The 15,265-nt window shown below is 43.5% G+C and overlaps 1 protein-coding gene across 5 annotated transcripts in view; it reads left to right on the forward strand.

Moving 5' to 3' along the window:
• Nucleotides 1-13,136, forward strand: part of ZNF280D (zinc finger protein 280D) — a 3,097,091-nt gene extending 3,083,955 nt beyond the window's left edge. For all 5 annotated transcript variants that reach the window (XM_044078966.1, XM_044078968.1, XM_044078970.1 and 2 more), the window contains one exon: nucleotides 11,023-13,136. In XM_044078966.1, coding sequence (XP_043934901.1) covers nucleotides 11,023-11,785 — 763 coding nt within the window. In that variant the 3' untranslated portion in view covers nucleotides 11,786-13,136. The remainder of the gene's footprint in view (nucleotides 1-11,022) is intronic.
• The last annotated feature ends 2,129 nt before the right edge of the window (nucleotides 13,137-15,265 follow it).

Consider the following 15,265-nt stretch of genomic DNA (forward strand, 5'->3'; position numbering starts at 1 on the left):
GGGCTACATGGCCTCCTGCATTCTGCTAATTCCATATGCAAAATTGCATATGAGGAAACTACAATGGTACCTAAAAAGTGTTTTGACTCAACATTGCCACAGCCTGGAATCATTCATTTCACTCATTCCCTGCCTGCAACAGGAGTTTCGATGGTGGGCACAGGCCTGTCACCACAAGGGACAGCCATTCACTTTACCCACAGCCAGGCAAACACTAACAACAGATGCATCAGATTATGCCTGGGGGGCCCACATGGCAGGAAATTGTATTCAGGGCACATGGCCCCCAAGCCAAAGGCATCTACACATCAATCAAAAAGAGATGCTAGCTGTACAAAATGCCCTGACAGCCTTCAAGGACCTACTTCATCCAGGACAGCTGCTGATAAAGATGGACAACAACCACAGTCATGTGGTACATAAACAAGCAGGGGGGCACACATTCCTACCCCCTCGGCAGACAAGCCATGATTTTGTGGAACACAGCATTGACCTACCAAGTACACCTGCAAGCACAATTCCTGCCAGGAAAAACAAATGCTCTGGCACTAAGCAGAAACCTCATGGACCCTCATGAGTGGAAACTAGACCCACAAATCTTCAGCTTGATAACAAGAAAATGGGGATGCCCAGACATAGATCTTTTTGCCTCCCCTCACAACTGCCAACTTCAGAGATATTCTGCACAAGGACTTATCACAAACAAGCATGGAAAGTGGATGCTTTATCATTCAGATGGAACAACCTTACAATATATGCCTTTCCTCCACTGCCTCTCCTCCCCAAGGTACTCCTAAGGTACTCCCCAAGGTACACCACACAAACAACACATAAACAACAAAATCAGTGTGCAAAGCAGTCACTGCCCTTAAGGCCAAATACAACACCAAACATACTTGTCATAGGTGACTCCATAGTCAGACACACTGACGTCCCGCTCACCAGACTGAGTAAGGAGAAGGTCACAGTAAGCTGCCTGTCGGGCGCTAGAATCCGCCACATAACACAAGCACTCAGGTCTCTCAACAGCAGGTACAAGTACGACTCAGTCATTGTCCACGCTGGTGTCAACGACCTGAGACGTACCTCCTTGGACTACATGAAAAGAGACATTGAGGAGCTCTCTGATTATGTAGCCCAGGCAGGTATGACCCTGACCTTGAGCAGTATCCTACCTTCACCTAGAATAATGCCACAATACAGTGATAAGATGATCAGCTTTAATAATTGGCTTAAATTCTGGTGTCATTCAAAGGGGATCCAATGTCTGTCTGCCTGGGATGACATGCTGGACAAGCCACGCTGCTTCGCAGGGACGGCTTGCACCTGTCACCCTAGGCTTCGGATATTGGCAAAGGCTCTTGCCACCCCATAGTGCCTTTTTAGGCAAGGCTAAAATTCTAAACCTACCACCCTAGAACACAAAAAGTAAAAAACTAAGGGTAATGCTGCTCAATGCCAGAAGTCTCAATCTCAAGATGCACGACTCGGGGCCCTTCTCAAAATGGGGTACATCGGCGTCTGTGCTGTGACAGACACCTGGTTCAAGAGTCCTGAGAGCACTCCAGCACTAGCAGTTTTCACCTCATATCATGTGTTCCGCCCCAAAATCCGGACAACACCAAGAAAGGAGGGGGTGTCCATATTCATAAAGGACACCCACACCTCAAGGTTGGTGGCAACGCACGATGCATCGGAGACCATCCAGGTGCAATTAACCATAGGCAAGACTGCTCTGCAATTTGTAGCATGTTACAGACCACCCTCTCAAACTCAGGAACCTCACATGGCCTTCCTGAAAACAATGGAGGGGATAAATATATCTCCAAACACCATCATACTAGGTGACTTCAACTACCCTAATATAGACTGGGAACACTACTCAAGCCCAAACACTCTAGCCCAAAGGTTCCTGGAGTTCATAAACTCAAATGCCATGGAACAACTAGTCACCATCCCTACAAGAGGAGAAAACATACTTGATCTCATCATCACGAACATGGGATCACAATGTTCAACACCGGAAGTATACCCCTCACTGGTGAGATCAGATCATAAACTAATCTCGCTGGAGGTCCTCATCCCGCCCCCACCTGAAATAAAAAAGACCACAGTGAAAAACTTCTCAGAAGCCGACTTCATACTTCTAAAAACTAGTGTGGTCTCCTTTAAGGCCCCTGAGCAAGTGGTAAAAATTACTCAAGCTGAATCACTTACAAATGCCTTCTACCAGCACCTACAGGACTGCATGGATCAGGCAATCCCAAACAAAACTAAGACTCTTTGTACCAAAGGCAAGCGTCCAGTCTGGTGGACCCCAGCCATAAACAAGCTCTACAACAAAAGGAGGAAGCTACTACAAGATAGAGCAAAATCCTTGAAAGGTAAGACACCTTTGATCATTATAAGTAAAAAACTAAGAGCTCTCATAAAATCATCCAAGGCAAATTTTGAGAGAAAAATCGCCAAGGACTCAAAAGACAATCATAAGGCCTTCTTTAGCTATGTTAGAAACCTAGGAGGAAACTCCCAGATATGCTCAGAATTAGTTCAAAATGATGTGAAGATTACTGAACCTACACACATTACCAACATACTGGCTGACAGGTTCAGTGCAAACTTCTCCCCCCCCAAAAGGAGAGATATCTATACCAGAGGATTGTAGCCCCCCAAACATCTCCAACGCCCAGGTGAGAACTGCTCTCTCCAAAGCAAAAAACACAGCATCCATGGGACCGGACGGTGTCCCCGGCTGTGTGCTCCATGAACTCAATGAGGAATTAAACCCGCAGTTAGGACAGCTGTTTAATCTTAGCCTCACCTCAGGATACGTACCCAAGGAGTGGCGAACGGCGACTGTGGTCCCACTTCACAAGGGCGGTGCCTCCACCGACCCTGGAAATTACCGTCCCATTAGCTTGACAAGCCTTATCTGCAAAGCCATGGAGAGGATCATAATGGACTTTGGATCCAACCCAGTTTGGCTTTGTCAAAGGCAGATCATGCCTTTTAAACTTGGTTGACTTTTTCGAGACCGTCACCAAGGCCATTGATGAGGGAAAGGCAGTCCATACAGCCTACCTTGACCTGGCAAAGGCCTTCGACACAATACCCCACTCAGGTATCATCGAAAAACTCCTCAGCTTGAATGTAAACCCATACATCACAAGATGGGTTGCAAACTGGCTAAGTGACAGAACCCACAGGGTCAGAGTTGCTGGAGCCATGTCAGACTCAAAGCCTGTCACAAGTGGTGTCCCACAGGGCTCAGTCCTGGGTCTACTCTTGTTCGGCATCTACTTTTCTGAAGCACAAGCAAACACAGGAGGGTTATGGCTGACAAAGTTTGCAGATGACTGCAAACTGGGCGCCATAGTCGAAAACACATCTGACACAGATGTCCTTCAGAAGGGCCTCACAGAAACGGATAACTGGTGCCAGAGCCATGGCCTAAAGTTAAATGCCAAGAAATGCATAGTCATACCCTTCGGGAAAAACAAGGTTACCCTAGCTACCATATAGGTGGCAATCCACTGAGCACAGAAGAAGTCATCAGGGATCTGGGGACCCAGGTTGACAGTAGCCTTCGCTTGACACTCATGTTGCTAAAGTAGTTAGGAAAACCTTCTACATTGCCCACCTGATCATGAAGGGATTCACATCTAGATCAAGGGAGGTCATCGTCCCCTGTACTCATCACTCATTAGACCTATGATTGAGTACAATGCCCCATTCGGAATGTATCTGACCCGACACCTGCAGCAGCTGGAAAGGCCCCAAAAGTTCCTCACCAAAAGGATAAAGGGTCTCAAAAATATGTCTTATGCTGCCCGACTGAAAGAACTCCAGCTCTATTCAGTCTCATACCGCTTGCTCAGAGGTGACCTGTGCCTGACATATAAGGCCATGTCAAACCCTGATTTGATGAATATGCTTCACCTCAAAAAATCTATATCCCTCAGAACCACAAGGGCGGGAGACTTAAACCTTGACACGGTTATTAATAGAACGTGCTGGAGGGACAGATTCATCACCCAGAGACTCCCTATGCTGTGGAACAAAATCCCGGTACATGTGAGGCAGAGCACCTCGCTGGCCTTGTTCAAGAGGAATCTTGACCAATGGATGGGGGATCACAGATATACCCAAGGGATTACTTCAGTGTCACTGCTTGACAGAGGCACAGCAAAATAATAGGCATAGTTTTATTCAAACTAAAGGGGTGGCGAAATCCAAATAACTATGGGCTAGGCTTATAAATGCCCTTGGGCAGATAGCCTAGTATGAACCTATGAACCTATGAACCTAAAGGTCAGACAAGAGAAGCCACAAATGATTCTGATTGCCCCGGATTGGCCACGCCAACACTGGTACCCAATCCTAAGGAGCTTGTCCCAAAACCCAGCCTGGACATTGCCTCAAATTCCTCATGTACTGACCCAACAAACAATCAGATCCTGCACAGCCAACTCAGAACTCTAAATCTAGCTGCATGGCGGATACTGTAACCATTCAGAATACACCTCTCTCTAAAGCGGTTATGGATGTTATTTTGGAGGCCAGGAGGCCCAGCACCAGAAAATCTTATACAGAAAAATGGAAGAGATTCTGTGCTTAGAACCAGGCACAAGGAATTGACACGCTTGTTCCAAATATTCCTCAGATTTTACAATATCTAACTGAGATGCTGGACAAAGGCCTATCCTTCTCATCAATTAAGATCCATGCTTCTGCCATTTCAGCTCATTACAATACAGACCCACCTATTTTTTCACATCCTTTGCTTAGGCAGTTCCTCAGAGGGGCCAAAAACATCCAATGAGAGCCCCAATACCTGCATGGGACCTCAATTTTGTCTTGGAAAAACACACTGCCTCCTTTTGAGCCAGCCAATGCAGCTGAGATAAAATTCTTATCATGGAAAACAGCTCTGCTCCTAGCAATAACTTCAGCTAGAAGAGTCTTAGAGTTACAGGCATTAATGGCTATGGAACTTTTTTATTATCTTCCATCCGGACAGGGTTTCTCTAAGGACAAACCAAACATTTATGCCTAAGGTAGTGTCCAGTGTGGCTCTTAACCAAACCATTCATTTGCCTACTTTTTACCCAAACCCGCAGAATAAAGGGGAGAGACTTCTACATTCTTTGGACATACACAGACAGCTACGCTTCTACTTGGACAAAACTAAAGCTTTCAGAAAGACTGAGCAACTTTTAGTGGCATATGCTGCAGGATCACAAGGAAAGGCTATCTCAAAGCAGACCATTTCAAAATGGATAGGACACTGCATTAGTTTCTGCTATTCACAACATGGCAAATCATTGCCTAAGGGCATTAGACCACATTCTACCAGGGCAGCAGCCACCTCGGCAGCCTACCTCAGAGGAGTACCAACCAAGGATATTTTGGAGGCTGCAACTTGGACTTCAGTGCACACTTTTACTAAGCACTACCACTTGCCTCTTTACTCTAAATCCAGAGCAAGCTTTGCCACTGCAGTTTTGCAGGGCCTTATAGCCACTCCTAATTCTATTTAGACCCAGCCGCCCAATCTCTGCTTTGGGATTCAACCCAAGTGTAATAACTGCAACAGTGAAACACAATGAACATAGTACAGTTGTGTACCTACCATAAATGTAGATGTTCGAGTGTATTCACTGTTACAGTCCAGGTTACCCACCCACCATCCCCCTTTCTTTGCTGGGACTTATCTGTATTTCTCTAGCCTATACAACCTATGTGGTGTATTTGCTTGTAGATGAAGGTATTTATTTTAGTGCATGCTTTTATAAGCAGTGTTTTTTAGCCTACCCTTTTGAGGGCACCTGATATCCGGGGCAAGAAAAACTGAAGAAAATGGCGTCTGCTGCATCTTTTATACCCCTGGCACACTGATGTCAGGGAAGAGGCGACAGCAACCGACGCCAGACCAAGACTTTGGAATTCAGGCCGACTGCAGGTAGCCTGCCAGCAGGATAACCCAAGTGTAATGACTGCAACAGTGAATTCACTCGAACATCTTCATTTATGGTAGGTACACAACTGTACTTTCTCTACACTGCCCTTTGGCTTATCTACTGCACCCAGGGTCTTCACAAAGTGCCTGGCACCAGTAATTGCATTTTGCAGACAAAGAAACATTCAAATTTATCCTTATCTGGACAATTGTCTAATTCAGGCAGAAAACAAGGACACTCTTCTACAGCATCTGGTGTTTGTAAAAAGGCTTCTAACATGCCTAGGGTACACCATAAACAAAAAGAAATCACAACTGGTACCCTCTCAAATAATTACATTCCTGGGTGCAAGCTTGAGTACAACTGCCCAGATGGCTTACCTCACGCCAGACAAACAAATTCAATTGATGACATACTTCAAACAAGTGGCCACAAAAACCCAGCTATCTGCAAGACAAATTCTGCAGACATTGGGGTTCATGGCTTCCTGCATTCTACTAATTCCATATGCAAGACTGCATATGAAGAAACTTCAATGTTACCTAAAAAACTTATGGAGTCAACATTGTCACAGCCTGGAAACAATGATCCCTATCATTCCTTTCCTGCAACAGCAGTTCCTATGGTGGGCAGAGGCCTGTCACCAAAACAAGGGACTGCCACCCAAACCCTGACTACAGAGGCATCAGATTATGCTTGGGGGCCCATCTGGCAGGGAGATGCATTCAGGACGAATGGAGCCCAAATGAAATGCACCTACATATCAACCAGAAAGAAATGCTAGCTGTACAGAATGCTCTGACAGTCTTCAAGGACTTTCTTCATCCAGGACAACTACTGATAAAGACAGACAACACCACAGTTATGTGGTACATAAGCAGGGGGGTAGCCACTCCTACCCCTTTGCAGACTAGCCATGGCCGTGTGGAACACAGCCTTGACTTTTCAAATACATCTGCAAGCTCAATTCCTGCCAGGAAAGCAAAATACTATGGCAGACGAACTAAGCAGAAATCTTATGGACCCACACGAATGGAAACTGGATCCCCAAATCTTCCGCATGTTGACAAGAAAATGGGGGAGCCCAGACATAGATCTTTTTGGCGCTCCCCAAAACTATCAGTTGGACAAATTCTGCACAAGAATTCATCACAAAAAAGCTTGGAAAGTGGATGCTCTATCCTTCAGCTGGAAAAACCTATCGGTCTATGCCTTTCCCCCTCTGCCTCTGCTCTCCAAGGTTATAAGTCAGACAGGAAAAAACTAAAATGATTCTGATAGCTCCAGACTGGCCTCGCCAACACTGGTACCTGCTCCTACGCAATATGTCGCACCTTCCTCCATGGTACCTGCCTCAGACACCTTATCTACTGTCTCAGCAAAACTATCAAATTCTGCACACTCCGCTCCAAACTCTGAATCTTGCAGCATGGCTAATCAACTAATTTCACCAGTCACATCTCTCAGTAAACCTGTGATGGATGTCATTTCAGAGGCTAGAAGGCCTAGTACTAGAAAATCTTATGCTGATAAATGGAAAAGATTCTGTGCCTGGAACCAAGCACAAGGAATAAACACAGCAATGCCCAATATTCCTCAGATTCTGCAATATTTAACTGAGATGCTTCATAAGGGCCTATCTTTTTCTTCTATAAAAATGCCTCTGCCATTTCGGCTTATTACAGCACAGAGCCCCCTGTCTTTTCTCATCCCCTGCTAAAGCAGTACCTCAGAGGGGCCAAAAATTTGAGACCTCCCAGGAGAGCACCAGCTCCTGCAGGGACCTCAATTTTGTGCTGGAAAAACTCACCCCGACTCCTTTTGAACCAGCTGCGACTACAGACATAAAATTTCTCTCTTGGAAGACAGCTTTTCTTTTAGCAGTCACTTCAGCTAGAAGGATTTCAGAACTACAGGCCCTCATAGCAGTGGAGCCTTTCATTATCTTTTCTCCGGAGAGGGTGGCCCTCAGGACCAACCCATCCTTTATGCCTAAGGTGGTATCCAGTGTGGCTCTTAATCAGACCATTCATCTGCCAACTTTTTTCTCAAATCCACAGAACAAGGGGGAGCGGATTCTGCATTCATTGGATGTACACAGATAACTAAGATTCTACTTAAATAGGACAAAATCTTTTAAGAAAATCTGAGCAGTTACTGGTGGCATTTGCTGCAGGAGCAGAGGGAAAGGCTATTTCAAAGCAGACTATTTCAAAATGGATAAGCCATTGTATTTGTTTCTGCTACATGCACCATGGTAAACCTTTCCCCAAGGGGATCAGATCCCATTCCACCAGGGCTGCATCTACTTCTGCAGCCTTTCTCAGAGGAGTTCCTACCAGAGACATTCTAGAAGCTGCTACTTGGAGCTCAGTTCATACGTTCACCAAACATTACCATTTACCTCTCTTCTCTAAATCCAGAGCAGGCTGTGCCACTGCTGTCTTGCAGGGGCCTTATAGCTGCTGCTCCTCATGCTGTATAATTTCATCCTCCCAACCATAGCTTTGGGATTCTACCCAAATGTAATGACTGCCACAGTGAAACACGAAGAATATAGTACAGTTGTGTACACTTAACATAAATGTAGATGTTTGAGTGTATTCACTGTTGCCGTCCTGGTTACCAACTCACCAGCCCCTTATTTGTCTCTTATTATACCTCTTCTTTCTTTACTATGCTCAAAAGCCTTTTTGGTGTATTTGCTTTTAGTTGGAGGTATATTTTTTGTGTTCTAAATTACATGCATATTTATATATATATATATATATATATATATATATATATATATTATATATATATATATTTTGCTCCCCATTTAGGGGGCACCTGACATCTGGGGCAAGAAAAACTGATTAAAATGACGTCTGCTGCATGTTTTATACCCCTGACGACCTGACGTCATGGAAGAAGAGACAGCAACCGATGCAGGACCCAAGACTTTGCTATTCAGGCTGACTGAGGGCAACCTGCCAGCAGATTACCCAAATGTAATGACTGCAACAGTGAATACACTCGAACATCTACAGTTATGGTAAGTGTACACCACTGTACTTTAGTCACCAAGAATCAGGGTCGAGGGTTGAATCTTGATGGATTCAAGTAAGTCCATATCGGTGGAGTGGGTGCCCTAAGTCATGGTTTGGGGGTCTGTAGCTAGCTATGATTTGAATAGGTGTTTTGTCAGCAGTTAACTGCACTTAGAGTGTCTCCTGTGCATCATACCATTTGACCAGGTATGTCTTTGATAAATATTGAAACTTCATCTCCTTTGGCTTTGTAGCCCTCTGTTTGGGGTCTGAAAGTATGGTAGGATGAATAACCTGGTAAGGCTGGGGTGCTCTCCACAGCTTTAAAACAGGTTTCAGTGACTGCACAAATGTCAGCATCCTCCAGGGTGAAGAATGCTTGCAATGAGTGCAGTTTCATGCTAAGACTTCTAGCATTTAGCAGCATGACCTTCAAATTTTGTTTAGAAGCATTTTTCATGTTGGTAAATTTGTGCTCATGGGTTTGGCTAAAAAAGGCACTATTGGGGAGGCAAGAGCCTTTGCCAGAAGCCTAAAGCCCAGGGGAGACAGATGAAGGCAATCTCTGGCAAAGCATCGTCGTCTGTCAGTCATGTCCTCCCAAGCTGTCAGGTACAGGATCCCCTTGGAATGACTCTAGAAACTAAGCCAGTTGTTAGTCAAGTCATTTTCTGTTTGTATTGAGGCATCATTCTAGGTGACGGTAGGATGCTGCTCAAGGCTAGGGACATACCTGCCTGGGGCACATATTCCGCGAGCTCCGTCATGTCTCTCTTCATATAGTCCAGAGAGTTATGTCTCAAGTCATTCACACCAACATGGACTATGACAGAATCATAACAGTACCTGCTGTTAAGAAACTTGAGTGTGTGCATGATATGGTGGATTCTAGCACCTGGCAAGTAACCTGCTATGACTTTCTCCTTGTTTAGCCTTGTGAGGGGCACATCTGTATCTGTCACAATGGAGTCTCCTGTGATTAGTATGTTGGGTTTGTGGCTGGGCCTTAGAGGCTGACACACAGACATGTGTACTAATATGTGGTTTTTGGTGCTGTGGGTTGTGATGTGCGTGTGTATTTTTTCTTCGGAGGTCTCTTTTGTTTAGGTATGTTTTTGTTGAGAACCTTCGTATATGCAGGAGTGTGTTGTACAGGTGTGGGTGGTGTTAGAGGTGTCGTGTTTGTCATGTTTGCGTAGACAACTTTCTTAGTGTCAGATGTACTGGCTTATGACTGAGACAGCAAGGATTCTAGGCTCTTAATGTAACTGCATCTGTCACATATTGTGTTCCTAAGTGGTAGTAGTAGAGTTTTGTCTGTGTACATAAGGCAGTTGCTACACTGTCTCAGGATGCCCATAACAACCAGACTAGCTGGGGAAACCATAGGAAATTGTCCATCCATGGTTGTCAGAATCTGTGGAAGAGAGGTCAGGGATAGTAGAGTGGGTACTATCTGAGGAGAGTACCTGTACTTGTGAGTAGGGCTGGATAAAATCAATATAGTAGCTGCAAGCGAGGACATCACTTATACAGGAGTGCTGGTAAGAGAGAAACGCTCCAGACACACGTCTTTGTGATGTGGTAGGAAACCAGAGCATCTGGAGGAAACCCACACAAACACAGGGAGGACATGCAGACTCCGCACAGAAGGCACTCCAACTGAGAATCAAACCAGAGAACCTCTTGCTGTGAGGTGACAACGCTACCACTGCACCATCCAACTTTTCATTATTTCCTCCTTTTGTTGTACTGTACAAGACTTTAGATAATGTAACATTTTTTTTCAAATTGTGTATCACCTTTTTAGTTAACAGAGACACTAGTCTAATTGTAAAGTCTTTTTTAAGAGGACTGCATATCTAAAACCATCATAAACAAGTAAATGAGATGGCACTTCTGAATCATCTATATTAAATGCAGTGTATATTAGTTACTTTTATGTGTTTGTTACAAAATGTAATTATTGTCAAGAGTTTACTGAAGTCAGTAAAACTATAAAATAGTCATGTAATTTATTTCATTTTTTTTAGCAAAAAAGAAGACTGTATTCAAGAAAGTGAAGAAAGGACTGAAAATATGCCTGTTGAAGAAAATGCCATTAAAGAAGAAAAAGACTGCGAGTCAACTGTTGGGGTAGAAAACGACTCCAAAGAAGAACTGTTAACTTTAACATCCGAACAAATGTGCTCTCCAACCTCACTGACTGAAAATCTGGATGCTGCTGATAATGAAAATGCTGCTGCCACCTGTGACATTGGTGATGAGGGTGGTGGTGAGGATGATGATGGTGGTGGTGGTGGTGGTGATGATGACAAGAAGCTTGATGCTGATGATGTTCAGATTGTAGAAGTTGACAAAACTGTCACTGTTTGTGATGTAAAAAATGACTGCCAAAGTACCGATGACACTGTGATAAAAGATGAAGCAGTGGAAGAGACATGTTCCAGTGAACCTGTCTTAGCTGCTGAGGCTGATAATGACAAAGGTGAGGACTGTACTGCAGCAGAAGAAGATGTTACTTTTGAGCAGTTTTTAAGAAAAACAGATGAGCCGGAATCTCTCAGTTCTGATGTTAGTGACCAGGGCAGTGTTCATTTGGAACCTTTGACACCATCTGAGGTGTTAGAACATGAGACGACTGAGATCCTTCAGAAAGGTAGCTCAGTACCATCTAAGCAACCTGAACTAACTTCTGATCAACTGGATGATGCCAGTTTGGCTTGCAGTCCTAGTCAAGCAGAGGTAGCAAAAGACAAGACAGAAGACAGTGAGCAGGAAGGAACTGAAAATTAACCAGCTTTGTATTTTGTACATCATATACACTTTTAAATGTAGAACACACTGAGTAGAAAGCCTTGAACCATTCTTGCTGGATATGCTCATTGATGTTGCTGGGAGGCCTTAGCACTAGTAAATAAAATGTTAATCATACATAAACTTGTGCAGAGGACAGTTACTGCCAGATTAAAAATGTTTTAAACTGTGTAAAAGACTTTGCTTTATAATATTTTTTTTAAAGATGAAGAATCTCCAGATATTTTAGTAAGAAAGACCATGGTGGTTGTGTAAAGTAAAGCTAACATCCAGATGTTTTCTTTCAAATCCCAGTGAAAGTTAACATCACATTTTTGCAGTTGGAGCACAGAGTATCACCAGTCTGCTTTCTTTCCTGAGTGGGGGCCTTTACTGGAAAACAGTGGGGCAAAACACTTTCTTGAACATTTTTCTTGTTTTGCCACAATACTATAGACCACAAGAAAACTCACATAATGTCCCTTGCTCTCCTGGATTAAAGTTGTTAAAAGTGACAGTCTCTGTTTTTTCAGTTGGGAAGAGCAAACTGTTTTTTGGGGGTGGCAAGTATTCTTAAATGTCCAAAGGTGACAGGCATCTTCGTGCACAGTTCCAATTAGACTGTTCTCTAAACTTCTGTTTTATGCTTATGTGGAGCATGCTTACAGCAGTACTGCTGTAGTCTGTCTAAGGGTTGGATTTAATGAAATGTGCATTGGATTAGCTATCACATTCCTGTCTGTCCAAAGCATGTGAACAGAATACCTTAAGTTCTATGGAATTTATGTATGAATCTATGCACCTTTGTATAGGTGTCATCCTTCCAGGCTGCAAGCTTACCTTAATTAAACTTTCAGTGAAAGTGTAATCATTGTACTATCTATGTGATTGTCAGTGCGCAAGCTGTGCAGGAAGACCTGACTTAATGGTTATGTAAAGTAGGACATAATACTGAAGGCACTGTAGCCGTAAGACTGTAAAAATTTTAATACTGTCAGTACTACAGCCATAAAAAATGGGTTATAAGTTAAACCAAAGTAATGTTTGATGTAGAAAAAATATTAAATATGGAAAAAAAATGTAACTGAGGTTTTGCCATTGGGAAATTACTACAAAAAACATCATGGGTCATGGAGCAGAATTAAAATCTTAATTCTCTTAAGGCTTCTTAGTGAAGAACTATTATGTATATTAGAAAATGGCTGCAGAACACAACCATTTTTGTTTTAAGTTTTATTTTGCTATGTATTTAGCATTTTAGACTTAGGAATGCAGATTGTGAGTGAATCACATTAGCTTGCTTTAAATACTGACATACTTAAAATAGTCAAATTAAACCCTTCAGAATGTGCTTTGAATTGTCTATTTCTGATTTTATGAATGTTAAATGTTTCTGAGCAGCTGTTTTAATCCTGTAAATATTAATTTTTTCAGTAAAATATTTGCAAAAAAAGTGCCTCCGGTTGCTTATAAAAGATTTTGGTTGTATTAATACAAATGTTTTCAAAGCTGATCTGTGTTTACGTACGTGTGGTTTTGGGAAATTTATTCCAAACATTAAATTCTGAAAAAAGATGCAGAAGAGAAGCTCATTTGAGATGAGATCAATTATTATCTGCTTTCAGGAGCCTGCTGCAATAGGTAACTTGTCTGATTTCCTTTTCTGCTGTTTGTCTGTCTTCTCAGTGATTGAGAGTAAGCACTTGTCTTATTAGAACATGTTTTGGTAGTATGCGTCAGGCTAAAAGGTCATACCCAGCTTCTGTACTACTTAGTCTTTCTGAGACACACATGCACACAGTTTCACTCTCCATCGTCATGTTTATGATGAAAACTTCCATCATTCAGCGATTAGAAAGCTAAGACTCTGATGATGTTCTTCGTGTTTCACTGTTGCAGTCATCACACTTGGGTTATCTGCCTACAGGTAGCCCTCAGTTGGCCCAAATACCAGAGACTTAGTATTTCTGCGTCAGTTGCTGTCGCTCCAGGTCTGACGTCAGGTCGTCAGGGGTACAAAAACAGGCATATGACGCCATTACATCAGTCTTTCTTGCCAAGGAGCCTGAAGCAGAAGCAGTTCGCACTAGTGCTGGTCAGCCGTTACCTGAGTTTTCGTTAACGAATTGAATCATCCTGAAGTCTTCTAAAGCTGAGTACCCCATTGGGGATCCTTTTTTCTTGCTCTAACCAATGTCAGAAAAAGTTAACAATTGTCTCGCCTGTGGAAAGCAAATACCACACCGAGATTTCCATTCTTACTGCATCACGTGTTTAGGCTCAGACTACGATGTTCCTCGCTGTTGGTTTTCTGCTTTGTTCAACGCCCAAACTATTCGTCGGGCCCTTATTGTCACTAAATACTTTCGCTCTCGATTTCCGTATTCCGAAATGGCTTCAGTAAGCCATCCAGCTACCGATCTTCCGAAAAAACGTAAGGATAAAGACAGAGACTGGTCCAAAACTACCGACGACACTTCCGTTAAGCTAGTCACCAGTTCGCCTGTACTCAAGGAGGCGTTTTTGCAGCCCCTGATGCCCGCTTCGATGGATTTGCAGGCTGCTACTGAGACCCATTTGGAGTGCGGTATGCCACAAGACTCTTCTTTGACTATGGAACCTACGGATGTCTCTACTTGGGATGGGTCTGGAGCCGATGTGCAGGCACCGGCTTCTGAGGCAATTCTTCGCATTACCGATACTCGACACAAACAGATGACTTATTTTCGTCTTCAGTTTTGTCTAAAACTACCGAGTTTCTAAGGCTATGAGCTACCCCTAAAAAACTGACAACCCAGTCTCAAGCACATGCTTCCTTGCCACAATCTCAAATGCTTAAAATGGCAGAAGACCTGATCATGCTGATTAGGGGAAGCCAGCCTTCCCCTGCTAAGAGAAAAAGAGACCTGTCCCCAGCAGCTTTAACTGACCAAGAGTCCGACTACTCTGACGTTTCTGAATATGAAGACATGCCTTTATCTGCTTATGAAGATTCAGATGCAGAGGAATCCGATCCCTCTGCTTCCCCTCCAGAGGATTTTTCTTTTGGTGAAACCCTTCATACTTTAAGAAAGCATTTCCAATGGGGATGCCAGGATTATCCTCAGTCCAAAAAGAGATTCAGAGAATTTTTAGATTTGCCACAACGTAGACTTTTAGCTATCCCTCCTGTTCTGGATGTTGTGGATGATGTCTTTATCGAATCCAGTTTGACTCCTGATACTTTACACCCTGCTCCAAGGAAACCAGACAGGTACTACAGAGTCCTTGACTCTCTCAAATTTCTTTTCAAAAATCCTACTGCTGACCCAGAGGTCATTTCCCAAGTGCCTAAAGGTATAAAAGCAACTACAGGTAAGAATCCCACCCCTTCGGACAGGGATTCCCCAGCTTTAGACAGATGGGGTAAAAAAGTGTACACCTCTCCAACTCTAACCATTAGGGCATTGAATTGCCAGATGTCCTGCAAGAATGCAACTG

The sequence above is a fragment of the Protopterus annectens genome, chromosome 7.part1 (assembly GCF_019279795.1).
Source record: "Protopterus annectens isolate FY-2018-M chromosome 7.part1, PAN1.0, whole genome shotgun sequence".
NCBI classification, from domain to species: domain Eukaryota; kingdom Metazoa; phylum Chordata; order Ceratodontiformes; family Protopteridae; genus Protopterus; species Protopterus annectens.